General features: G+C 43.0%; 1 protein-coding gene across 1 annotated transcript in view; it reads left to right on the forward strand.

Moving 5' to 3' along the window:
• The first annotated feature begins 3,434 nt into the window (after window positions 1-3,434).
• The window catches only part of LOC120060040 (leucine-rich repeat and fibronectin type-III domain-containing protein 5-like), a 50,345-nt gene continuing 27,224 nt past the window's right edge, over window positions 3,435-26,555 (forward strand). Inside the window, exons 1-2 of the mRNA XM_039009103.1 lie at window positions 3,435-4,822; window positions 9,735-10,596. Coding sequence (XP_038865031.1) covers window positions 3,435-4,822; window positions 9,735-10,596 — 2,250 coding nt within the window. The remainder of the gene's footprint in view (window positions 4,823-9,734; window positions 10,597-26,555) is intronic.

A 26,555-nucleotide genomic window follows, 5' to 3' on the forward strand; every position in this document is an offset into this window, starting at 1 on the left:
CTTGTTTTTGAAAGAAAAGCACATTTTTTGGTCCATTAAAATAACATCAAATTGATTACAAATACAGTGTAGACATTGTTAATGTTGTAAATGACAGGAAACGGTTGATTTTTAATGGAATATCTACATAGGCGTACAGAGGCCCATTAACAGCAACCATCACTCCTGTGTTCCAATGGCACGTTGTGTTAGCAAATCCAAGTTTATCATTTTAAAAGGCTAATTGATCATTAGAAAACCCTTTTGCAATTATGGTAGCACGGCTGAAAACTGTTGTTCTGATTAGAGGCAATAAAACTGGTCTTCTAGGCAGAGTTGCAAAGAAAAAGCCATACCTCAGACTGGCCATTAAAAAGAAAAGATTAAAATGGGCAAAAGAACACAGACAATGGACAGAGGAACTCTGCCTAAAAAGCCAGCATCCTGGAGCTGCCTCTTCACTGTTGACATTGAGACTGGTGTTTTGGGGGTACTATTTAATGAAGCTGCCAGTTGAGGACTTGTGAGGTGTCTGTTTCTCAAACTAGACACTCTAATATACTTGTCCTCTTGCTCATTTGTGCACCGGGGGCCTTCGACTCCTCTTTCTATTCTGGTTAGGGCCAGTTTGCGCTGTTCTGTGAAGGGAGTAGTACACAGCGTTGTACGAGATCTTCAGTTTCTTGGCAATTTCTCGCATGGAATAGCCTTCATTTCTCAGAACAAAAATAGACTGACTAGTTTCAGAAGAAAGCACTTTGTTTCTGTCCATTTTGAGCCTGTAATCGAACCCACAAATGCTGATGCTCCAGATACTCAACTAGTCTAAAGAAGGCCAGTTATATTGCTTCTTTAATCAGTACAACAGTTTTCGGCTGTGCTAACATAATTGCAAAAGGGTTTTTTCTAATGATCAATTAGCCTTTTGAAATTGTAAACTTGGATTAGCTAACACAATGTGCCATTGGAACACAGGAGTGATGGTTGCTGATAAGACCTCTGTATGCCTATGCAGATATTTCATAAATAATCTGCCGTTTCCAGCTATGATAGTCATTTACAACATTAACAATGTCTACACTGTATATCTGATCAATTTGATGTTATTTTAATGGACGAAAAATGTGCTCTTCTTTCAAAAACAAGGACATTTCTAAGTGACCCAAAACCTTTGAACCGCAGTGTATATGGAAATCTATGGGTCCTGTTCAAAAGCAATGCACTAAATAGGGAATTGGAGATTCATCAAAAAGTGCTTTTTGAAGGTTCTCTGTCTCTGTGTATAAACCATCACACGTAGCTGTCACTTAGAGATTGCACTGAGGTTTTAGCCTTTAGTATAAATAGCTACTAATTTACATTCATGGGTATATTTGCATGGGTGTGACATTCTTTGTTTGTAATCCAATGCACATAAATCCATTACAATATCATATTTATTTCCTCCTCGTTCCTCCCTCCATCCTTTTTATTTCTGGTCCCCCCACACAAACACAAACAGCAGTATGTACAGCCTGAAAGAGAAATCAATGTTAAAAAATTACAGTCTGGTAATGAACATGATCCTGCTGTCTGCTTTGTCAGTGGGCAGCAGTGTTGCTTTCATTACCCTGTGGTGCTATGACCTTCCTGTGTGCTCTGGAGACCCCCCGTGATTAGAAAATCACACAGGCTGCCATGCCATGCAAGCCTTTCTCTGGAGCTGCATGTCATGTGATTCATTGTGTCCCAAATGGCACCATATTCCCTATGCAGTGCACTACTTTTGTCCAGAGCCCTATGGACCCTGGTTTAAAGTAGTGCACTATACATGGAATAGGGTGCCATTTGGGATACATATATTGACTCTGTACCTACCTTTCAAGGGCCCCTGTCATGTTATTAGTAGCCTGTCATGTGACGAGTACCTATTCTCCTTAATCGAAATTACATGTTGTGCCAGATCATCCTATAGGCTAAATGAGGCCTTTTCCATCAAACGGGAGGTAATCATATACCACGTGTATATGTTAGGCAAGCCTATGGTTTTAACATGTTTCCGTGTCATGTATGCTCTGGCTGGCTATGATGATAGACCGTTATGTCGACATGATCACATTCCCTCTACAGCACAAAATAAAATTCTCCTGTCAGGTTTTTTCAACCTCATTACATTGATTTTATTTAATTTGCCCATCATCCTTCCTGTGAAGCCAGGCAGGCAGGCAGGCTGAGTGAGTAGCGAGACACTTATCTTCTCATTACATACTTTCCTCAGTGTAATTACAGCGGTGATATCTTCCCACGTGTCAGATATGTCCGCTGCAGTCCGCAGTCCGCTGCTGAAGCATTATGAAACAGCTCCTCTGTTCTGCACCCCCACACACTTGTAATGCTGAGTAAGTGACCCAACACAGGGATGGCATGACTCATTCTGGGTATGGAGGAGAGGAGAACAGCAAGGGATGTGTTTAAAAGTAAAAAGCTCTGTCGTTCCACCTATTAGGTGCCTTTTGAGTAGTGTAACGTGGTAAAAAATGTTTTATTTCATCTAATTTTAACATTCTGTCATAAAGAACACATGTTCAACTTCAGAAAAATATTTTTCCCATTTCAAGAGGTTAAATACAAAAATGACTATAGTAGTGCCTATTAAGTGCCAAATAAAGTAGGATTGACAACCTCATCTTAAATCATCCATAAATCCCCTTGTGACAGGGGGAATGGAAGCTTGTTGTGTACAACAGGGAAGGGCAATTGAATGCAAGCTTCACAAAAAATGTGAGATTGTTTAAACATTTCTTTGGGTATTAGGGTTGATGTGTTATACTTGACCCACTCAGTTTTCCACCACAAAACACCAGAAAATGGCCAAAAAGAGTCAAACTAGCTCACCTGCTTTTACACTATGATTTGACAGATATTCAATGTTTCTTTTATAATATTTTTTTTTCTTCAACATATTAAAATGAGAGTTCAGATCACATAAAAGGGTTGACCTCAAAAATGAGGAAGAGATCTTTTTCTCCTTAAAATGAATTACTAATCACATGAAATAAATAATCTTCCTAAATTACTTTGTCATAGCAACAAAATAACTAGGGCTTTGCAATGATGGTTAAAACTTAGATAAATGTCTGAATTAAGTGGGTTAAAATCTTCTTAGAAGTCACAGAGGATACACAGAGGGACATGAAATTACGTCATATTGACTTTTTTGTAACCAGTTTCTAGTTGTACTGACATCTCAACCAGTTCTGACCCCTGGGTATTTCTTACTAAATGGCCCCATTATACTGGGAACTGATAAGTGTTCAAGACGGGTGGAATTTAACTCAGAGCGTCTTTACTCAAGATATTAGTGTCACTGCTGGTGTAATTTCTGGTGGCGAATGTCATGATCCAGTTCAAATTATAAATTCTCTTTTTCTCTCCTCTCTCTGTCTTATGTTGCAGGTGTTTGAACCTGACTTACAATGGAAAAACTGCTGGTCTGTCTGTTGGTTATTGGAATGGCAGTGAAGGCCCAGATCTGTCCGAAGCGCTGTGTCTGTCAAATACTATCTCCCAACCTTGCAACCCTCTGTGCCAAAAAAGGTCTCCTCTTTGTCCCCCCGAACATTGACAGGCACACCGTGGAGCTACGGCTGGCAGATAACTTCGTCACCAGCATCAAGAGGAAAGACTTTGCCAACATGACCAGGTTGCAGGACCTCACCCTGTCAAGGAATACCATTAGCTTCATCATGCCACACGCGTTTGCTGACCTGGAGAACCTCCGCGCCTTGCACGTGAACAGCAACCGTCTGACCCAGATATCCAATGACACCTTTAGCGGCATGTCCAAGCTGCACCACTTGATCCTCAACAACAACCAGCTGACGTTGATCCACCTGGGGGCTTTCAATGACCTGCTGGCCTTGGAGGAACTCGACCTGTCCTACAACAACTTGGAGTCCATCCCCTGGGAGGCTATCCAGAGGATGACGAGCCTCCACACCCTCAGCCTGGACCACAACATGATCGACTACATTCCTGAGGAGACCTTTTCTCTTCTCCAAAAGCTCAACCGCTTGGACGTAACCTCAAATAAGCTACAGAAGCTTCCTCCAGATCCTCTGTTCCAGCGGGCCCAGGTTTTGGCCACGTCTGGGATCATGAACCCTTCCTCATTCGCACTAAGCTTCGGCGGGAACCCACTGCACTGCAACTGTGAGCTGCTGTGGTTGAGGCGCCTGAGTCGAGAGGATGATCTGGAGACATGCGCATCGCCGCAGCACCTCTCTGGACGCTATTTCTGGTCCATCCCGGAGGAGGAGTTCCTGTGTGAACCTCCTCTCATCACCCGGTACTCCCACGAGATGAGGGTGCTGGAGGGCCAGAGGGTGGCCCTGAGGTGCAAGGCCAGGGGGGACCCTGAGCCTGCCATACACTGGATCTCTCCAGAGGGGAAGCTGGTGTCGAACTCCTCCCGGACGTTGGTCTACACGAATGGCACCCTGGACATTTTGATCAGCACTGTGAAGGACACAGGATCCTTCACCTGCATCTCGTCCAACCCGGCGGGTGAGGCACATCAGACTGTTGAGCTGCTGATTATCAAACTCCCACACATCTCCAACAGCACCAACAACATCCAGGAGCCTGACCCTGGCTCTTCAGACATCTCCACGTCCACCAGGGCTGGGGCAAATGGCAGCAACCACACTGGAGACACCAAAACTAGTCCGGATAAGAGAGTGGTCATCGCTGAGGCCACATCCTCCACGGCACTCATCAAGTTCAACTTCCAGAGGAATATACCTGGGATCCGCATGTTCCAGATTCAGTACAATGGCAGTTATGATGACTCTCTTGTTTACAGGTAGGTTCCATTCAATCCCCTCAAATTATTTGTGTATGATTTGTGTGGTGAAATGCGTAATGGCCCTAATGGATTTCATTTCAATCATCAAGTACACTTATAGTTTAGGTTCAGAGATGTTTTGTATGTTTTCGATGGAGATTCATCTCAATCACGTTCACACACTATGCAAACACAAAAGTATGTTTTATAGGCTTTCAACCACTTGTTTGTAAAATCATCCTAATCATCCTAGCCATCCTAACTAAGCAAGGCAATAAACTAAACAACCAAAACAAGTTTCAATTGCTAAGCCATTACAGTAGCCACGATATGAGATTTAAAAGCTGTTTAGCTAGTAGCTGATTCTTAATTGTGAAGCGTTTAAAAAAAAAAAAAAAACTAAATAAATATATAAATGGAATTGGAATTAAAAAAACAAAAAGATAATTTATATAAAATCCCAATGTTATTACATTTGTTTTTTTTAGATAATCTGTAATCCTTAAACTTATTAGTAAAACCCCTGCAAAGCAAAACCTCCAAATGGACTCAGGCGGGCCGTGTGACAGAGGGATCATGATCTCATATTGATTAAGATGAGCTGAACTCTGCATTGTGAAGCAGCAGAGATTAACATAACTGCCATGTATTCTCTGTGATGTGAATAGGAGGTTATTAGATTTCAACGAGGTCGTCAGTGAAATGGCCCGTTTTACTCAGTTCAACACAAACTAATTCAGTCTGAACTACAATTAACTGGCACTGTAATGGACACATAAATTGATTCGGTCTCAATAACAAACAATTAGCTGTAACTCCAATGGGCTAGAGCAAACGTTCTTCGGTTCATTAACAAGTACTGTATATCTGTCACTTTTTTGTGATGATCTAATAGAGAAGGATCACATTTTACTTGCTTGTATAGGCATGAATGGAAATCAATCACTTATCAGAGGAATATGTAATGTGTGTAATGGCTGTCAGCAGCATCTAGAGAGTGGTGAACACCAGGCTTCTTTTAAAGGAGTTTCTAACATCATCTTATCTTCAGGTTGTGCATTGCTTAATCTGGACAGTATTACAATACATTGTTTACCCTTATTTTAAGGTAAATTGACTGAGAACACTATCATTTACAGCAATGACCTGGGGAATAGTTACACTGGAGAGGAGGGTGGATGAACGAGCCAATTGGAAGCTGAGAATGATTAGGTCGCCATGATGGTATGAGGCCCAGATGAGGAATTTAGCCAGGACACCGGGGTTAACAGCCCTACTCTTACAATAAGTGGCATGGGATCTTTAGTGACCACAGAGAGTCAGGAAAGACAGCACCCTAAACAGAGCAATGTTCCCAATCACTGCCCTGGGGCATTGGTATATTTTTTTAGAACAGAGGAAAAAGTGCCTCCTATTGGCCCTCCAACACAACTTACAGCAGAATCTGGTTTCCCATCCAGGGTCCAACCAGTACCAACCCTGCTTAGCTTCAGAGGTAAGCCAGCAGTGGGATGCAGGTGGATATGCTGCTGGTGCTCCAAAAAAAAAAAAGTGTTTTAAAAGCTTCACACATCTACAAAGCCACATTATTCCCTATTACAAGACCTGTGTTGATATTGAGGATCACCATAGGTCTCTGGAGTACCTTGACCATTTGAATAGCATATCTCCTGTCAATATATCCTACAAGCACAGGCCTTTTCAGTTTTATTGTAGTGTTCTCCATTGTTGTTTCACCTGCACACACTCATTTCCCTTTCAACATTATGCATTACTCAAAGAGGATGTGATAAAAAAATCTGGGCATCAAACAAATTGTGTGACAAGTTTTATGTGCAAACAAATCAGGAGAATGAGCCTCTTTTAAAGCACTCCAACTCGTGCAATTTTAGCCAGCAAAAGGCCCTGTGGAACAGGTAATACCTGGCTCAGATCTGCTTAAGGTATAAAATAAACCACTTTATTGAAATGATATGGTTCCAATTTCCATTGTACTGCATATCTAATAAACACACTCAGGCTAACATAACAATATTGTTGACATTTTACGTTGTCTGTCTCACGTGATTGTAAATGGATTCAAACTAAAAGAATACAGATATTCCATTATTTTTTCGATGACAATGCGGGATGGATTTTCGATGACTGTGCTGTGCTATTTTCCACAGTGCCATGGCTTTCAAAACTATTAGTAGGGCACTTTACCATTGCCTGTTGGTGAATGTCAGGGAGGTCAACCTCCACGTGAAGTCCCCCTACATAAAGTTATCTTGGTTTGAGACCCTCAGGCTCAGTACATGTTAATGGTAAATACATCAGTGGAAGTGTTGTTTTTATGTTTTACATTTTAAGAGTTTAACACAGTCATTTTCTTGACAATGTACACTGAGTTTACCAAACATTAAGAACGCATTCCTAATATATACTCCCCCTTCCCCTGTTGCCCTCAGAACAAACTAAATTCGTCGGGGCATGGGCTCTACAAGGTATCGAAAGCATTCGAAAGGAATGTTGGCCCAAGTTGACCCCAATGCTTCCCACAGTTTTGTCAAGTTGTCTGGATGTCCTTTGGGTGGTGGATCAATCTTGATACACACAGGAAACTGTTGAGCGTGAAAAACCCAGCAGCGGTGCAGTTCTTGACACAAACCTGTGCCCCTGGCACCTACTACCATACCCCATTCAAAGGCACTTAAATATTTAGTCTTGCCCATTCACCCTCTGAATGGCACACATACACAATCCATGTCTCAATTGTCTCAAAGCTTGAAAATCCTTCTTTACCCTGTCTCCTCCCCTTCATCTACACTGATTGAAGTGGATTTAGTAAGTGACATCAATAAGGGATCATAGCTTTCACCTGGATTCACCTGGTCAGCCTATGTCATGGAAAGAGCAGGTGTTCTTAAAGTTTTGTATAATCAGTGTCTGCTATGGTCTAAGTTTTCTGCATGATATGATTCAATTAATTTCATTGCTTTGGCAATGCAATCAGTTCCATATGGGTTTGAGTGTAGCAAAATCATAATCAACAAAGAAAAAGGATACAGTAGTTACTGGTATTCACCCCTTTAAATGAGCGGATTTGGCTATTTCAGCCACACCTGTTGCTGACAGGTGTATAACATAGTGCACACAGCCATGCAATCTCCATAGACAGACATTGGCAATCGAATGGCCTTACTGAAGAGCTCAGTGACTTTCAACGTGGCACCGTCATAGAATGCCACCTTTCCAACCAGTCAGTTCATCACATTTCTGCCCTGCTAGAGCTGCCCCGGGCAACTGTAAGTGTTGTTATTGTGAAGTGGAAAAATCTAGGAGTAACACCGGCTCGGTCCCGAAGCGGTAGGCAACACAAGCTCACAGTATGGGAACACCGAGTGCAGAAGCGCACCGCGCGAAAAAAACGTCTGTCATCAGTAACAGCACTCACTACTGAGTTCCAAACTGCCTCTGGAAGCCATGTCAGCACAACAACTGTTCGTCAGGAGTTCATGAAATGAGTTTCTGTGGCCGAGCAGCCAGACACAAACCTAACATCACCATACGCAATGCCAAGTGTCGGCTGGAGTGGTGTAAAGCTTGCTGCCATTGGACTCATCAGCAGTGGAAATGCGTTGTCTGGAGTGATGAATCACGCTTCACCATCTGGCAGTCTGACGAATGAATCTGGGTTTGGCGGATGCCAGGAGAACGCTACCTGCCCCAATGCATAGTGCCAACTTTAAAGTTTGGTGGAGGAGGAATAATGGTCTGGGGCTGTTTTTCATGGTTCGGGCTAGGCCTCTTTGTTTCAGTGAAGGGAAATCTTAACACTACAGTATACAATGACATTGTAGACGATTCTGTGCTTCCAACTTCGTGGCAACAGTTTGACAATGCCCCGGTGCACAAAGCGAGGTCCATATAGAAATGGTTTGTTGAGATCGGTGTGGAAGAACTTAACTGGCCTGCACAGAGCCCTGACCTCAACTCCATCGAACAACTTTGGGATGAATTGGAACGCTGACTGCGAGCCAGGCCTAATCACCCAACATCAGTGCCCGACCTCACTAATGCTCTTGTGGCTGGATGGAAGCAAGTCCCTGCAGCAATGTTGCAATATCTAGTGGAAAGCCTTCCCAGAAGAGTGGAGGCTGATATAGCAGTAAAGGTGGGACCAACTCCATATTAATGCCAATGATTTTGGGATGAGATGTTCGAAGAGCAAGTGTCCACATACTTTTGGTCATGTAGTGTACTCTTTGAAGAGGTAGGGTTTCAGATGTTCGGGAGATGGGCAGGGACTCTGCTGTACCAGCTTCCGGGTCACCATTGGGGTGACCATGACAGAGAAGAGCTTTGACTGGGCTGAGTGGGAGCTGCCCTCCCGTAGGTGTGGGAGGGCCAAGAAACCAGAGGTGGCAGAACGGAGTATTCGGGTTGGGGTGTAGGGTTTGAGAATAGCCTGAAGGTAGGGAAGGGCAGTGTCCTCTTGCTGCTCTGTAGGCAAGTACCATGGGGTTGGTACATTCAAGGCCAAACGATGTTCAGGAGTATGAATGACATTAGCATTCACCCAGTCAATGTATGCTGTCTAATGTTATACAGGAATATTGCACACACACATGGTATAACATGTTGACGTTGTTACTTGTTTATGTTGCCTTTGAAAATGTTAGGATTCATTACTCTCCAAAAATAGATTCATTTTGATTAATGAAACACAGCATTGTCATTTTGGGATAATGATATATGTTAAACAATATTTTTGGAAATGCAGCAACTAGTATTGTTTTAAGAATATAGGAAAATGCTTCTCAACAGCAGAAGCACATTTGGAACAATTGGTAAGAAAATATCATGCATGAATGACATGAGCTGTCCTTATAACAACTTTTATTTGAATCCACATTGATATCTTTCCTTTGTCGTTCTCTCCTCTCAGAATGATTCCCCCCACGAGCAAAAACTTCTTAGTCAATAACCTGGCTGCTGGAACGTCATATGACCTGTGTGTTCTGGCCATATACGACGATGGTATCACTTCCCTCACCGCCACCCGCGTGGTGGGCTGCATCCAGTTCACCACCGAGTCTGAGTACCTGCGCTGTCACTTCATGCAGTCCCAGTTCCTGGGAGGCACCATGATCATCATCATCGGTGGCATCATCGTGGCCTCTGTACTCGTCTTCATCATCATCCTGATGATCCGCTATAAGGTCTGCAACACCAGTGACTCGGGCAAAGGCACCCTGGTCACCAACGTCCACTCCCAGACCAATGGGGCGCAGTCTCAGGGGTGCACCGTCAGTCCCTCTGTGTCCAAACAGGCCATGGGAGGGTCGGGGTCAGAGGGAGGGGGTGGAGGGTCTATAAAGGCCGCTGGGCACGCGCCAGACACTCTGACAGACTCGTCTGAGACCTCTCTCCCAGACTGCTCCACTGCTACTTCTCTGGTGAGCCAGAGCTGGAACACGCCTGGCTCCTCAGGGTCTCTGAAGCCAAAGCGCAAGCCTGCGCCAAAGCCCTCCGCTACTGCTTCTGTCACACCTGAGCCCAAGATAGAGGCCCTCCCCAACGCTGAGACCCAGAACACCAACCGCAACAACTCCACGGCTCTGCAGCATCCCCCCGCCCCGGTATCCCACTCCCCCCTACCCTACTCACGCATCAAGGACACGCCCATATTAAGACGCGCACACCCCAGACCATCCTCCAAGTACCTGACCTTACCGGTGGAAGGGGTGAGGGCCAAACGTAGGTACTCTCTAAACGATGACTCGTCCAAGCACCACTGCTACATTGGGGTAACAAAACTTGGGAATATGTGGTCTAAGCGGAGTATGTCCATGAATGGGATGCTACTTCAACAGGAAAATATAGACAGTGGCAAGGCCACCTTTTCCAGTTCAGAGTGGATTCTAGAAAGTACTGTGTGACTGTTCTGTTTGTATGTATGTGTGTGATTGAATGTGTGTGTGTGGGGACATTTGTTTTTGATTCTTTAGATTTTTTTTGCGTTTCAGTTTACTTTTCCTTTTCTAAAACCAATAGTAAAACGGATGCTTGCCTTGTAGTAATCAGAATTTCATCAATGTTCTCCTCTGATGTGGAGAATCTCCAGCAGCTCGGAGCCCAGTGCTCGGCAGTCCATGCAGTGTTTTCATACCCATACAAAAAATGTAGAAAAATAAATCCAACACACCAGTTATACAGTACATACACCCAGTGTTGTTGTTGTGACAAGAGAAGGGCATTGGTGCCTTCCTCTGCATTACAGTTTTCCTCTTGCAAGGAGCACCAATAGGATTTCAGTTGTCCCTGACAGGGGATTTGGGATCGAGAGGAACATGAGAGATTTCACAAAACGCCTTTCTATTACAGGGAAATAATGACCTGCATATAGAGACAACACAAAAAAACAACTATCAAAGACTTGTTACTGGACCTCTTAATAAATTGATATTTTTTAAAGAACTATTCAGCTTTCTTTTCAGTGACATTGATATTGCCTTTGTTTTAAGGCACAAAAAAGCCCTGTACAGAGAAACAACATCTGCTGTGTTATGTTGTGTAAAATAAAATAAAAATGAAACAAGTTGGTTTTGCGTTGGTAAATACATTTCTAATCTCTTCATCCCAGACAGGTATATTTTCAGACAAGCCCTACCATACCTACACAATTCAATAATGTTCAATGTAACCTAACCCGGTGGTCCCCAAACTTTTTTGTGTTCACAAAGCTTGTCAAAATTTTCCTCTGACCTACCAGATAAACCAAGCAAATGTTAAGACTCAATCTGTAGTCTTTAGCCACAGCCCTAAAAGGTTCAGACGGGACCCACCATTAGGTGAAACACTAACAGAATCCATATGGAGTTATCTATACCAAGATAAGAAAATTGCACTTATTGCAACATGATACTACAGTAGGCATGCTTATTTTACTGGCACATTAATTCAAATGAATTTATGAAGGCTGATAGAAAATAACTACTGATGTATGGGGACTCAAGTCAATGTTTTAGTAGCCAATCCATTTTATTAGATAACGCTTACATTCATGTAGCATGGAAACTGACGTGCAGGTTTGATGTTTCTCACTCACGGTAGCCAAGGACTCCACCTCAGGAGATTTGAATCAATCTGATGCCAGATATACGAAGCTCTAAGCCTGCCATGTACTGTACCAGTAGAAAAAAGATTTACATGTTTTAGTACAATTCAGGAAGGGGTTAATAAATTATTCCACACGAAACCCAGATACCTGAGCTTGAGCCTGATGAACAATGCTACTGAATAATGTGCTCAGTGACATAGGATAGGTTGAATAGAAATCACTTTAATATCCCGAGGGGAAATTGTCTTAGACACAGTACTGCTGTATACAAAATAAGCACAGCACATTGCACACTCAACATTATACATACATTGCATGTTACCTATGTCATACTTATTGGTGTTGTTGAATGAATACTTGATGAAATGAAGTCATTACAACTATATAATAATCGATTTGTTTTAATTATTTCATTTCAACCAGATTTGCCTGCTGGGATGAGTATAATGTCAGGTTTCTTACATGCTCCCATGTGTATCAATTCACTAAGTTTTCTGCATTGGTCTTCTCTCTCTTACATCAAAGCAGTAGTGTATGTTGACTCAAAGACTTGAAAGGTGAGTGAACTCCGGGTAAATATTTTGCAAAATCTTTAAACATTTCATTCTACTGGGCTATAGCTATATAATGCAATTGCAAACCATGCCTATAAATGTCAACAGGTACACAAAAGTGAGGTAATAATATATGGGAAAAACTACAGATAAAGTGCCTTCAGAAAGTATTCATATCCCTTGACTTGTTCCAGATTTTGTTGTGTTACAGCCTGAATTCAAACTTAATTAAATGGGGGTTTTTTCACATCGATCTACACACAATATTCCATATTGACAAAGTGAAAACATGTTTTTAGAAATGTTGACATATTTATGAAAATTAAATACAGAAATATCTAATTCATACATACGTATACACACCCCTTAGTCAATACTTTGTAGAAGCACCTTTGCCAGGGATTTCAGCTGTGAGTCTGGCTGGGTAAGTCTCTAAGAGCTTTCCACACCTGAATAGTGCAACATTTGCCCATTATTCTTTTCAAAATTCTTCAAGCTTTGTCAAATTGGTTGTTGATCATTGCTAGATAACACTTTTCAGGTCTCTTCACAGTCCCCAAGTCCAGAACAGACTATGGGAGGTGCACAGTACTACATAGAGCCAAGACTACATGGAACTCTATTCCACATCAAGTAACTGATGCAAGCAGTAAAATTTGATTTAAAAAACAGATAAAAAAAACACCTTATGGAACAGCGGGGACTGCGAATCAACACAAACATAGACACAGACACATGCACACACACACACACACACACACACACACACACACACACACACACACACACACACACACACACACACACACACACACACACACACACACACACACACACACACACAATAACATATGCACTATACACAAACATACACATGGATTTAGTACTGTATATATGCGGCAGTGGTGGAGTAGGGGCCTGAGGGCACGCAGTGTGTTGTGCAATCTGTGAATGTATTGTAATTTTTTAAAATTGTATAAACTGACTTAATTTTGCTGGACCCCAGGAAGAGTAGCTGCTGCCTTTGCAGTAGCCAATGGGGATCCATGATAAATACAAAATACAAATTTTCAAATAGATTTTCAAGTCAAATCTGTAACTCAGCTACTCAGGAACATTTACAGACTTCTTGATAAGCAACTCCAGTGTAGATTTGGCCTTGTGTTTTAGGCTATTGTCCTGCTGAAAGGTGAATTTATTTCCCAGTGTCTGGTGGAAAGCAGACTGAACAAGGTTTTCCTCTAGGACTTTGACTGTGCTTAGCTCCATTCCATCATTTTTTTTAAACTCCCCAGTCCTTCACAATTACATGCACACCCATAACATGATGCAGCCACCACTGTGTTTGAAAATATGGAGAGTGGTACTCAGTAATGTGTTGTATTGGATTTGCCCGAAAAAATTACTTTGTATCCAGAACAAAAATATAATTGCTTTGCCACATGTTGTGCAGTATTACTTTAGTGCCTTGTTGTAAACAGGATGCATGTTTTGGAATATTTTTATTCTGTACAGGCTTCCTTCTTTTCCCTCTGTCAATGAGGTTTGTATTGTGGAGTAACTACAATGTTGTTGATCCGTCCTCACGTTTCTCCTATCACAGCTATTATCACTAGAATCACTGGGCCTCGACAGACCCCCCAACAGACCCCCCAACAGACCCCCGTAAAAGTGTAATTAATTAATCTCATATATGATATAGAACAACGTATAATTTGGTTCATGAAGGCCTATTTTTTTATTTTATTTTAAATAAAACAATAGCATTTCCATTAGTTATTGTAACTGTAGGCTATATGTAAAAACTATAAAAACTAAAAACATAACATTTCAAGTGTTCAATCAATTTTATTTGTGGAGTGACTTTGTTACAACTGTGAAACAGAAAGCATACAGTATGTCTTGGAACACAATAACAGCTTAATATTATAAGGACATAATATATAAAAAATACCACAACCACCAAGACGCATGGTCAAGACACGCGGTCAAATGATGAAAACATCAGTAGCCTAAACATCATTATAAGCACCAAGTGGCCTTGATTAATAGTGAAACTCAAAAGCAATTATGGCGTTATAGTAAATATAAGTGTTGATATGACAGCATGGGGAACAAAGTTTCAGACAAAACAACTTACATAAACTAACACAACATTGAACAAAACTATAGACACACATACAGTACAACAATTACATATTATGTAAAGAAACACAAATGTCATAACTAAAAAACAGCTGTCCTAAAGACAATTACACTCTTCTATGATATTTACATCAACCAAGTGTTTAAACTCCACCAATGTGACTAGATAATCAAATTTTAAAATGTTCAGAAGAGAATTCCAGGACCTCGGAGCTGAGTAACTAAAACTATTTCTACCATGACCTGTTCTAATTCTAGGTACTGTTAAAAGCAAACGAGAATAGGAACGTAATTTATATTTATTTACTGACCTGATTAAAAAGGAACAGAGATAAAGTGGTATTTTACCCAATATGGTCTTATAAATCAGTGTATACCAGTGTTTAAGCCGACGCAAGGTCAATGACAACCAGTGATGACCTTTTTATATTCTTAATTCCATTCCTTTACTAGATTTGTGTGTATTGGGTGTAATTGTTAGATATTACTTGTTAGATATTACTGCACTGTCAAAGCTAGAAGCACAAGCATTTCGCCACAGCCGCAATAACTTCTGCTAAACACGTGTATGTGACCAATTAAATTTGATTTGACCAGCCAATGTCGCTTTACAGATCGCAATGATGTGTTTGACATTTTTGATTGGGAATGAACCTGAGGGACACATGATATACTGAATCTATTGCTCTCAGGGTAGTGGTTTAGGCCTGCATATATATAACATCACTAAAATCTAAAGCCGCCAGTAATGTACATCGTACCAGCTCCTTCCTGGCCTCCAGAGAAAAACAAGCCTTATGCCGGTAATGAAAAACTATTTTTAGCTTGAGCTTCCTTATCAAGTTCTCCACATGAACAGTGAAGCTCAGGTTGTCATCCACCCAAATATTTGTACACTTTGGCTTGCTCTATAGTATGTACATCCAATGTAGCAATGACATGATTAGTAACATGCCTGGCATTTGAAAATACCATTCATTTTGTTTAACCCGAATTCAGAACCAGCTTCAAATCATACAGATTCTGTTGTATGGTGTTAAATGCTCTTTGGGAATTTTCAAAAGCTAAAGATAAACTACAAGCACTTGAATAAAGAACAGTATCATCTGAAAAAAAATTAACATCCTCTGTTTCAATATGATCCCCAATGTTGTTGATACACAAAATTAACAACAGTGGGTCCAAAATAGAACCTTGTGGAACACCTGAGCACAACTCTATGGACTAAGATTTACAACCATCCGCCATTACACATTGAGTACAATTTGATTGGTAATTTATAAACCAATCTAGAGCATGACCAGTAATTCCACAACATTTTAACCTTTGCACCAACACAGCATGGTCCACGGTGTCAAATGCCTTCGACAAATCAATTAAGACACGCAATGTAACTTCTTGTCAAGAGCACAGTGGATGTCATTTAAAAACTTGAATGTTGCTGAAACAGTGCTGTGGCCAGACCTAAAACCTGATTGCGTTCCATTTAAGATATTGTTTTCTTTGAGGTAGGCCATCAGCTGCCTACTAACTAAGGACTCCAGTACCTTAGACAGTATAGACAATTTTAATATGGGTCGATAGTTGTCAAGTAGTGAAGGATTTCAACCTTTCAAGAGAGGCAGTACAAAAGCAGATTTCCATAACTTCGGGGTTTTCTTCTTAGGGCTAGGGTACTTTTTTCAGAGATTCCGCCTGACAGACTGCCTGTTACTCAGGCCCAGAAGCCAGGATATGTGTCACGTTCCTGACCTGTTTTCTCTTGTTTTGTATTTATTTAGTATGGTCAGGGCGTGAGTTGGGTGGGTTGTCTATGTGTTGTTTTCTAGGTTGGGGTTTTGTGCGTTCGGCCTGGTATGATTCTCAATCAGAGGCAGCTGTCAATCGTTGTCCCTGATTGAGAATCATACTTAGGCAGCCGGGGTTCACGTGTGTGTTTGTGGGTGTTTGTATTTCGTGTCAGTGTTCGTGCCACACGGGACTGTCTTTCGGTTTGATTCGCTTTTGTTATTTTGTTTCGTTTAGTGTTCAGTTTATTGTTAATAAATCATGGACACTTTCCACTCTGCGTCTTGGTCCGATCCCTACACCTCCTCTTCAGACGAAGAGGAGGAAATCAGCCGTTAAAGAAACACCCACCACCAAAGGACCAAGCGGAGTGGAAAAGGGCAGCAACAGCAGCAGCAGCAGCGGCCAAAAACCCAGGACTCCTGGACTTGGGAGGAGATCCTGGACGGCAAAGGACCCTGGGCTCAGCCAGGGGAATATCGCCGTCCCAAGGCAGAGTTGGAGGCAGCGAAGGCAGAGAGGCGCTGGTATGAGGAGGCAGCGCGGCGACGCGGTTGGGAGCCCGAGAGTCAGACCCAAACATTTCTTGGGGGGTGGCACACGCGGAGTGTGGCAAAGCCGGGTAGGAGACCTGAGCCAACTCCCCGTGCTTACCGTGGAGTGAGAGGGCGTCGTACTGGTCAGACCGTGTTATGCGGTGGAGCGCACGGTGTCCCCAGTACGCGTGCTTAGCCCAGTGCGGGCTATTCCACCTCGCCGCACTGGTAGGGCTAGGTTGGGCATCGAGCCGGGTGTCATGAAGCCGGCCCAACGCATCTGGTCTCCAGTGCGTCTCCTCGGACCGGCGTACATGGCACCAGCCTTACAAATGGTGTCCCCGGTTCGCCAGCATAGCCCAGTGCGGGCTATTCCACCTCGCCGCACTGGCAGGGCTACGGGGACCATTCAACCTGGTAAGGTTGGGCAGGCTCGGTGCTCAAGAGCGCGTGTCCTCCTTCACGGTCCGGTAATTCCGGTGCCACCTCCACGTACCAATCCTCTGGTGGCAGCCCCCCGCACCAGGCTGTCTCTCCGTTTTCTCTCTCCAGTTGCTCCCACCTGTCCAGCGCTGCCAGAGCCTTCCTCTTCTCCAGCGCAGCCAGAGTCTCTCATCTGCCCAGCGCTGTCTGAGCTGCCTGCCTGCCCAGCGCTGTCTGAGCTGCCTGCCTGCCCAGCACCGTCTGAGCTGCCTGCCTGCCCAGCGCTGTCTGAGCTGCCTGCCTGCCCAGCGCTGTCTGAGCTGCCTGCCTGCCCAGCACCGTCTGAGCTGCCTGCCTGCCCAGCGCTGTCTGAGCTGCCTGCCTGCCCAGCGTCATCTGAGCCGCCCGTCTGTCCCGAGCCGTCAGAGCCGCCCGTCTGTCCCGAGCCGTCAGAGCTGCCCGTCTGTGTTGAGCAGCCAGAGCCGTCCGCCAGACAGGAGCAGCCAGAGCCGTCCACCAGACAGGAGCAGCCAGAGCCGTCCGCCAGACAGGAGCAGCCAGTGCCGTCCGCCACACAGGAGCAGCCAGTGCCGTCAGCCAGCCAGGAGCAGCCAGTGCCGTCAGCCAGCCAGGATCCGCCAGAGCCAGCCAGCCAGGATCCGCCAGAGCCGGCCAGCCAGGATCCGCCAGAGCCGGCCAGCCAGGATCCGCCGGAGCCGGCCAGCCAGGATCCGCCGGAGCCGTCCAGCCAGGATCCGCCGGAGCCGTCCAGCCAGGATCCGCCAGAGCCAGCCAGCCAGGATCCGCCGGAGCCGCCAGCCAGCCAGGATCCACCAGAGCCGCCCGCCAGCCAGGATCTGCCCCTCAGTCCGGTGCTGCCCCTCAGTCCGGTGCTGCCCCTCAGTCCGGTGCTGCCCCTCAGTCCGGTGCTGCCCTTTGGTATAGTGGGATTGACATGGAGGGTGGTTGTTAGGAGGAGGCCACGGGGGCAAGTAAGGAGGCGGACAAAGACATTGTTAAGGTGGGGTCCACGTCCCGCGCCACAGCCGCCACCACGGACAGACGCCCACCCAGACCCTCCCCTAGAGTTTTAGGGGGTGCGCCCGGAGTTCGCACCTTGAGGGGGGGGGTTATGTCACGTTCCTGACCTGTTTTCTCTTGTTTTGTATTTATTTAGTATGGTCAGGGCGTGAGTTGGGTGGGTTGTCTATGTGTTGTTTTCTAGGTTGGGGTTTTGTGCGTTCGGCCTGGTATGATTCTCAATCAGAGGCAGCTGTCAATCGTTGTCCCTGATTGAGAATCATACTTAGGCAGCCGGGGTTCACGTGTGTGTTTGTGGGTGTTTGTATTTTGTGTCAGTGTTCGTGTTCGTGCCACACGGGACTGTCTTTCGGTTTGATTCGCTTTTGTTATTTTGTTTCGTGTAGTGTTCAGTTTATTGTTAATAAATCATGGACACTTTCCACTCTGCGTCTTGGTCCGATCCCTACACCTCCTCTTCAGACGAAGAGGAGGAAATCAGCCGTTACAATATGCATATAATTGGTACCATTGGATAGAAAACACTTTGAAGTTTGTAGAAATGTTAAAATAATGTATGAGACTGTAACACAATTGATATGGTAGGAGAAAATCCAAAGAAAAACCAACCAGAATTTATTTGTTTGAGATCCCATGCTCTTACAATGGAAAGCTATGGGTCCTATGCAATTCCAGCTCCCAGATTGCAATTCCTATGGCTTCCACTAGATGTCAACAGTCTTTGTTCAAGGTTTCATGCTTGTTTTCTCCAAAACAAGGAAGAATTTTGTGTTTTGGTCCTGGGAGTCACAGTTGGAAATCAGTCTGTGGGCGCGCGATTAGCACTTGCTAATTTTACTTTTCTATTGAACATACTTCTTTCCATATGAAATATTATAGTATAATTACATTTTAGGTTACCTGAGGATTAAAAAGAAACGTAGTTAGACTTGTTTTAACAAAGTTTAGCAGTAGCTTTTTGGATTCCTTTGTCTGCATGTTGAACTCAAATCGATGGCGCCAACTAAACTGACTTTTTGGGATATAAAGAAGGATTTTATCTAACAAAACGACCATGCATGTTGTAGCTGGGACCCTTTGGATTGCAAATCAGAGGGAGATTCTCAAAAAGTAAGTGATTATTTAATCGCTATTTGGGATTTTATGAAGCCTGTGCTGGTTGAAAAATATGTTGATGTGGGGTGCCGTCCTCAAACAATCACATGGCATGCTTTCGCTGTAAAGCCTATAGTAAATAGGACAATGCAGTTCGATTAGCAATAATTTAAGCTTTTAACCGATATAAGACACTTGTATGTACCTTGATGTTTAATATCCATCATTTTTACGATTATTTATTTGAATTGTGCGCCCTCCAATTTCACCCGGAAATTGTCGACAGGTGTCCCGCTGACGGGACGCCTAGCCCTAAGAAGATCATCAGAACATCAAGCGTGAGGTTAAAAATACATGTTAAGGGGGAGCAATGATGTCTGCAGCTAGGTGTAGGAGGCGGGGGTCTAGTTCATCAGGGCCAGGGGATTTTTTTCTATCAATTTCTTTTAGGCCTTTACGCACTTCTGAAACAGAGAAGGATGAGAATGAGAACCTGACGAAGGAGTGCACAGGGGTGTCAGGTAAATTCACAGGGGGCTCATTTAGATCTTGAACATTTTCAAATAAACTGCAATCATCTATAAAATGCTGATTTAAGGCTTTTTAAGGCTGTTGGGAGAAGGAGGGGAAATGGGGAAAACCTTTCCCAAAAAAGGACATGCCTTCTTAAAACTGGTTATAACTCTAGTTCTGTGTGTGATATTAAGATTCTAACATCGACAGCGTGATATATAGACTTATTTAGGAAAAGTTAAGGATGAATGGGGAGTAATATAAATAAATAATTAATAAGCAGTCAAAATGACTGCTTTAGTGGTTCTAATGTTAAAGGGGGATGGGGTGCATATCGCATATTGACGAATATGTACGAGTCTATTCAAAATTCTAAGATAAACAAATGTGTTGTTAAAAGAATCAAGCACAGTACTGACAGGAGTCATCCAGCTTGGCCCACCCACTAGTCAGCCAGGTCAAGACAATCAGAATCCGTTTTTCCCCACAAAAGGGATTTATTACAGACACAAATACCTCTCAGTTTCATCAGCTGTCAAGGTGGCTGGTCTCAGACATACTGCCAAAATCTCTAAAATGACGTTGGAGGCGGCTTATGGTAGAGAAATGAACATCTGGCAAGAGCTCTGTGGACATTCCTGCAGTCAGCATGCCAATTGCACACTCCCTCAAAACTTGAGACACTTGTGGCATTGTGTTGTGTGACCAAACTGCACATTTTAGGGTGGCCTTTTATTGTCCTGAGTACAAGGTGCACCCCTGTAATGATTATGCTGTTTAATCAGCTTCTTGATTTGCCACACCTGTCAGGTGGATGGACTATCTTTGCAAAGGAGAAATGTTAACTAACAGGGATGTAAACAAATTTGTTTACACAATGAGAGAAATACGCTTTTTTGGAAAATGTATTTTTTTATATTTCTGTGATCTTTTATATCAGCTCATGAAACATGGAACCAACACTTTACATGTTGCGTTTATATTTTTATTCAATATATAATCAAAAATATATGCTACAAGTTTTGCATGTGATACTGCCAGTGCAAAGCTACAGGCATATGGACTAGAATAGGAAACATAATTTCTGCCAAATGTGTAGCAAATTCATGATAACTGTTATTTTGAGTAAAACAGTCAATGCAGTTCTGATACATAGGAAATTAGTGTTCCAACAAAGTACAGCAATGGGTGATTAATGGAACTACGGGGGCTATAGCAGCCACTCTAGACCAGGGGTGTGGAATTCAAAGTCTGTTTTCATTCTACTCTCCTAGACCAATATAGAACCAGTAGCAGTCTGTGGGGAAAATCAGTGGGAAAGCCAAGCCAGTAAAAAGCCATATTACAACTTACAGTGCATTAGGAAAGTATTCAGACCCCTTGACTTGTTCCACATTTTGATTCAATAGTTGTTTTCCACCCAATCTACACACAATACATAATGACAAAGCAAAACCAGGTTGTTAGAATTTAAAATAAATGTATTACAAATAAAAAACAAATATTACATTTATTAAAGTATTCAGACCCTTTACTAAGTACTTTGTTGAAACACCTTTGGCAGCGATTACAGCCTACAGTCTTCTTGGGTATGAAGCTCAAGCTTGGCACACCTGTATTTGGGGAGTTTCTCCCATTCATCTCTGCAGATCCTCTCAAGCTCTGTCAGGTTGGATTGGGAGCGTCACTGCACAGCTATTTTCAGGTCTCTCCAGAGATATTCTATCAGGTTCAAGTCCGGGCTCTGGCTAGGCCACTCAAGGACATGCAGAGGCTTTTCCCGAAGCCACTCCTGGTTTGTCTTGGCTGTGTGCTTAGGGTCGGTGTCCTGTTGGAAGGTGAACCTTCGCCCCAGTCTGAGGTACTGAGCGCTCTGGAGCAGGTTTTCATCAAGGATCTTGCTGTACTTTGCTCCGTTCATCTTTCCCTCGATCCTGACTAGTCTCCCAGTCCCTGCCGCTGAAAAACATCCCCACAGCATGATGTTACCACCACCATGCTTCCCTTTAGGGATGGTGCCAGGTTTCCTCCAGACGTGACGTTTGACATTTTGGCCAAAGAGTTCAATCTTGGTTTCATTACACCAGAGAATCTTGTTTATCATCGTCTGAGAGTCCTTTAGGTGCCTTTTGGCAAACTCCAAGTGGCCTGTCATGTGAAAAAGAAAAGAGGACCAAGGCACTCTTCATATAATTAATTAAAATGCCTTTATTAGTATGGCATGTTCAATAGAAACAACGTTTTTTTTTTTAAATCCGACACATTTCAGCTGCATGGCCTTCGTCAGGGAGTACAAAAAAATAATACAATGTCCTCTTTTGAACAGCTTTTCCAATTAGCCCTAATTAGAAGAGGGAGTGGTTACAAAATTGATTGGACACACCTAGTAAGCAATACTATACACATTAAAACGTGAAATACTGTAGCTATGTTATCATAAAAATACAACTCCAAGCTAGAAGTATCAGGACACTTAGAAAGGTAGTTCTAACCTTAAATATGACTGGGAGAAGTGTCAAGAATAAGAAAGCAATATATTCCATAGTACACTAGAACACAGCAAAACATGAACAACAACAGTCTAAACATAACTGAGGGCAATTGAGCAAAATGTCCACTAGATGACAGCAAATGGACCTATCACAACCCTACAGGAAGGGTGAGAAATCCATATCTTCATTTAAACCGGGTATTTAGTGGCCTGTAGTTTGTAAATCCCAAAACTTTCCCTTTGGTTTAACTGTTTAAGACGGTCCCCTTTTCTAATAGAGGCCGGAATATGATCAATACCCATAGCTTGTAGGGAGGCAGGGTTGCCATGGTGTAAGGACTTGTAGTGCCTTGCCATGGGGTAGTCTTCATTGCCTACCCGTATGGCGTACTTGTGTTCCGCTAAGCGGTCTTGAAGGCGTGTCTTTGTACGTCCAATGTAGAACACCTTGCACTGTGGACATTCCAATCTATAGATGACATGAGTGGTTTAGCAGTTAATGAAATGCTTGACGTAATACTCCATTTTGGAAGCTGTGTCAACAAAATACTTCTTCTGTGCAATATTTCTGCAATGGTTGCAATGGTTACATTTAAATGAGCCCTTGGGTTTGTAGTCAAGCCAAGTTTTTTGAGAGTCACCTGGAAGATAACTGTGGACTAATTTGTAATTTAGGGTAGGACATCTCTTAAAGCATATGACTGGTGGCTCAGTAAAGACTTGGCGTAGTAGCGTATCACTTTGGATGATTCCCCAATTATTTTTAATGATTCTTTTAAGAAGCCTTTTGGATCTAGACTTGGTGCTTGCCGTGTGGTAGCAGAGAGAACAGCCTATGACTAGTGTCCGGGTTAGAGCCCCGCTCCTTGAAAGCGGCAGCTCTACCATTTAGCTCAGTGTGATGTTGCCTGTAATCCATGGCTTCTGGTTGGGGTATGTACGTACGTACGGTCACTGTGGGGACGACTCATCAATGCACTTTTTGATGAAGCTAGTGACTGATGTGGTGTACTCCTCAATGCCATAGGAAGAATCCCGGAACATATTCCAGTCTGTGCTAACTGTCCTATAGCTTAGCATCTGTGTCATCTGACCACTTCGGTATTGAGCGAATCACTGGTACTGCCTGCTTTAGTTTTTGCTTGTAAGCAGGAATCAGGCGAATAGAGTTGTGGTCAGATTTGCCAAATGGAGGGCGAGGGAGAGCTGTGTATGCATCTCTGTGTGTGGAGTAAAGGTGGTCTAGAGTTTTTTTTTCCTCTGGTTGCACATGTAACATGCTGGTAGAACTTAAGTAAAACGGATTTAAGTTTACCTGCATTAAAGTCCCCGGCCACCAGGAGGGCCGGGGACTTTTCTGGATGAGCAATTTCTTGTTTGCTTATGGCCTTATACAGCACGTTGAGTGTGGTCTTAGTGCCAGCATCGGGTTGTGGTGGTAAATAGACAGCTAAAAAAACATAGATGAAAACTCTCTTGGTAAATAGCTTATCATGAGATACTCTACCTTAGGTGAGCAAAACCTCAAGATTTCCTTAATATTAGATTTTGTGCACCAGCTGTTATTTACAAATAGACACAGACCACCACCCCTTGTCTTACCGGAGGCAGCTGTTCTATCATTCCAATGCACGGAAAACCCATCCAGCTGTATGTTAACCATGTCATCGTTCAGCAACGACTCAGTGAAACATAAGATATTACAATTTTTAATGTCCCGTTGGTAACATATTCTTGATCGGAGCTCATCCATTTATTTTTTATCCAATGATTGAACGTTGGCTAATAGGACTGATGGTAGAGGCGGATTACGCACTCGCCGTCCGATCCTTACAAGGCACCCCGACCTACGTCCTCGATATCGCCGTCTCTTCTTTATGCGAATGACCAGGACTTGGGCCTTGTCGGGTGTCTTCGCGTCCTACTTGTTAAAGAAAAATCTTCGTCCAGTACAAGGTGAGTAATCGCTGTCCTGATATCCAGAAGCTCTTTTCAGTCATAAGAGACGGTGGCAGAAACATTACGTACAAAATAAGTTACAAATAACGCAGAAAAACACACACAATAGCACAATTGGTTAGGAGCCCGTTAAACGGTAGCTATCTCCTCCGGCGCCATTTCTGAACATCCCTCCCCCTAGGTTATGTTCCCTGCGGTTTGCGCCCTTCCTGTTTTTGCATGAACATTGTAGTGGGTAGCTGGCTGGTAGCTAGATAGCTAGTGGGATGGCAGAGTCAAACTATTTTGAATTGACAGAAGAAAAGGACAGGCCGTCATTGTAAGTAAGAATTTGTTCTTAACTGACTTGCCTAGATAAATAAAGGTTAAATATTTTAATTTGTTTTAAAGGACAGAGGTTAGTCCTTGAATCTTGACTGACGCGACTTGCACGATTCAGATGGCTCATCGGGTTCATGCGAGTGCCCCGTTTGCCCCCTGGTAGTGCCCCGAGTGACCACTGCTAATAGCTAACAAGTTAAGCTCAGTTAATAAAAATGGACATTACTCCAACTCCATCTTCACCATAGACATAAAGGAAATGGCACCAAAAGTGCAAAATGTGAAGTTTTACATAGAATCTCTCTGCCCCCAGTTTGTATCTGTAAAACAGGTTGGTAGCCAGTTGTCCTTGTAAGTTATTTGAGCTCTCCTTTCACTGTGCCCAATTGGTTTTATACAGTAGAAGTTGGAAGTTTACCTACACCTTAGCCAAATACATTTAAACTTAGTTTTTCACAATTCCTGACATTTCCTGACATAGGTCAGTTAGGATCACCACTTTATTTTAATAATGTGAAATGTCAGAATAATAGTAGAGAGAATGATTTGTTTCAGCTTTTATTTATTTCATCACATTCCCAGTGGATCAGAAGTCTACATACACTCAATTAGTATTTGGTAGCATTGCCTTAAATTGTTTAACTTGCGTCAAACGTTTTGGGTAGCCTTCCACAAGCTTCCCACAATAAGTTGTGTGAATTTTGGCCCATTCCTCCTGAGAGAACTGATGTAACTGAGTCAGGTTTGTAGGCCTCCTTGCTCGCACACACCTTTTCAGTTCTGCCCACAAATGTTCTATAGGATTGAGGTCAGGGCTTTGTGATGGCCACTCCAGTACCTTGACTTTGTTGTCCTTAAGCCATTGGGGTCATTGTCCATTTGGAAGACCCATTTGCGACCAAGCTTTAACTTCTTGACTGATGTCTTGAGATGTTGCTTCAATATATCCACCTAATTTCCCTTCCTCATGATGTCATCTATTTTGTGAAGTGCACCAGTCCCTCCTACAGCAAAGCACCCCCACAACATGATGCTGCCACCCCTGTGCTACACGGTTGGGGATGGTGTTCTTCGGATTGCACGCCTGCCCCATATGTATTTACTTGTGTAAATAACTCAACAAAACTATTTATTTCAAGTATTATTAAGGAGATATTGTGTCTGTCATTGTTACATGAGTTGGTATAGCCCAGAGTGATAGGAACGTAGGCTATAAGCCATTCAAAGGTAGTGTGCACCCTCTACTAGGCATAAAGATGACCAACACATCTTAAGAGGGTTTTCTGTTTTTGGTAACGTAAAAGTAATGTAATGGCTAACTTTTTACTTTCCATAGTAAGTAACGTTGTAAAGTTGCAAGTCTCTTTAAAGTAAATAGTTGCTTTTAAAAGTAACTTTCCCCAACACTGCTAAATAAGTGTGTTTGTATGACTCATCATGGTTTGAACCTGGTTAGATAGTAGATAGTTAGTTAGTTATTTAGCTAGTTGGCTAGTTACCTAGCTAGTGTTAGCTAGTTTATCGCTAAAGATGTTGATGTGCAAAACCACTAAATAGACACCAATGCATTGTATGAGCCAAAACAGTTTGTACAACAGTACAAACACATTATAGAAGAGGCCTGTGTATTAAAAATAACAAAACCCCATGAAAAGCTAGCCAACAACAACAAAAGCTAAAAGTATCTATCTTGTAGGGAGAAATGGTAGGCTAGCTTGTGCCTTGTGCTGAGCTAGATAACGTTAGTGGTTAGCAATTAGCATGCAACCATTAGATACAA

Source organism: Salvelinus namaycush, chromosome 15 (assembly GCF_016432855.1).
Source record: "Salvelinus namaycush isolate Seneca chromosome 15, SaNama_1.0, whole genome shotgun sequence".
Classification (NCBI taxonomy): Eukaryota; Metazoa; Chordata; class Actinopteri; order Salmoniformes; family Salmonidae; genus Salvelinus; species Salvelinus namaycush.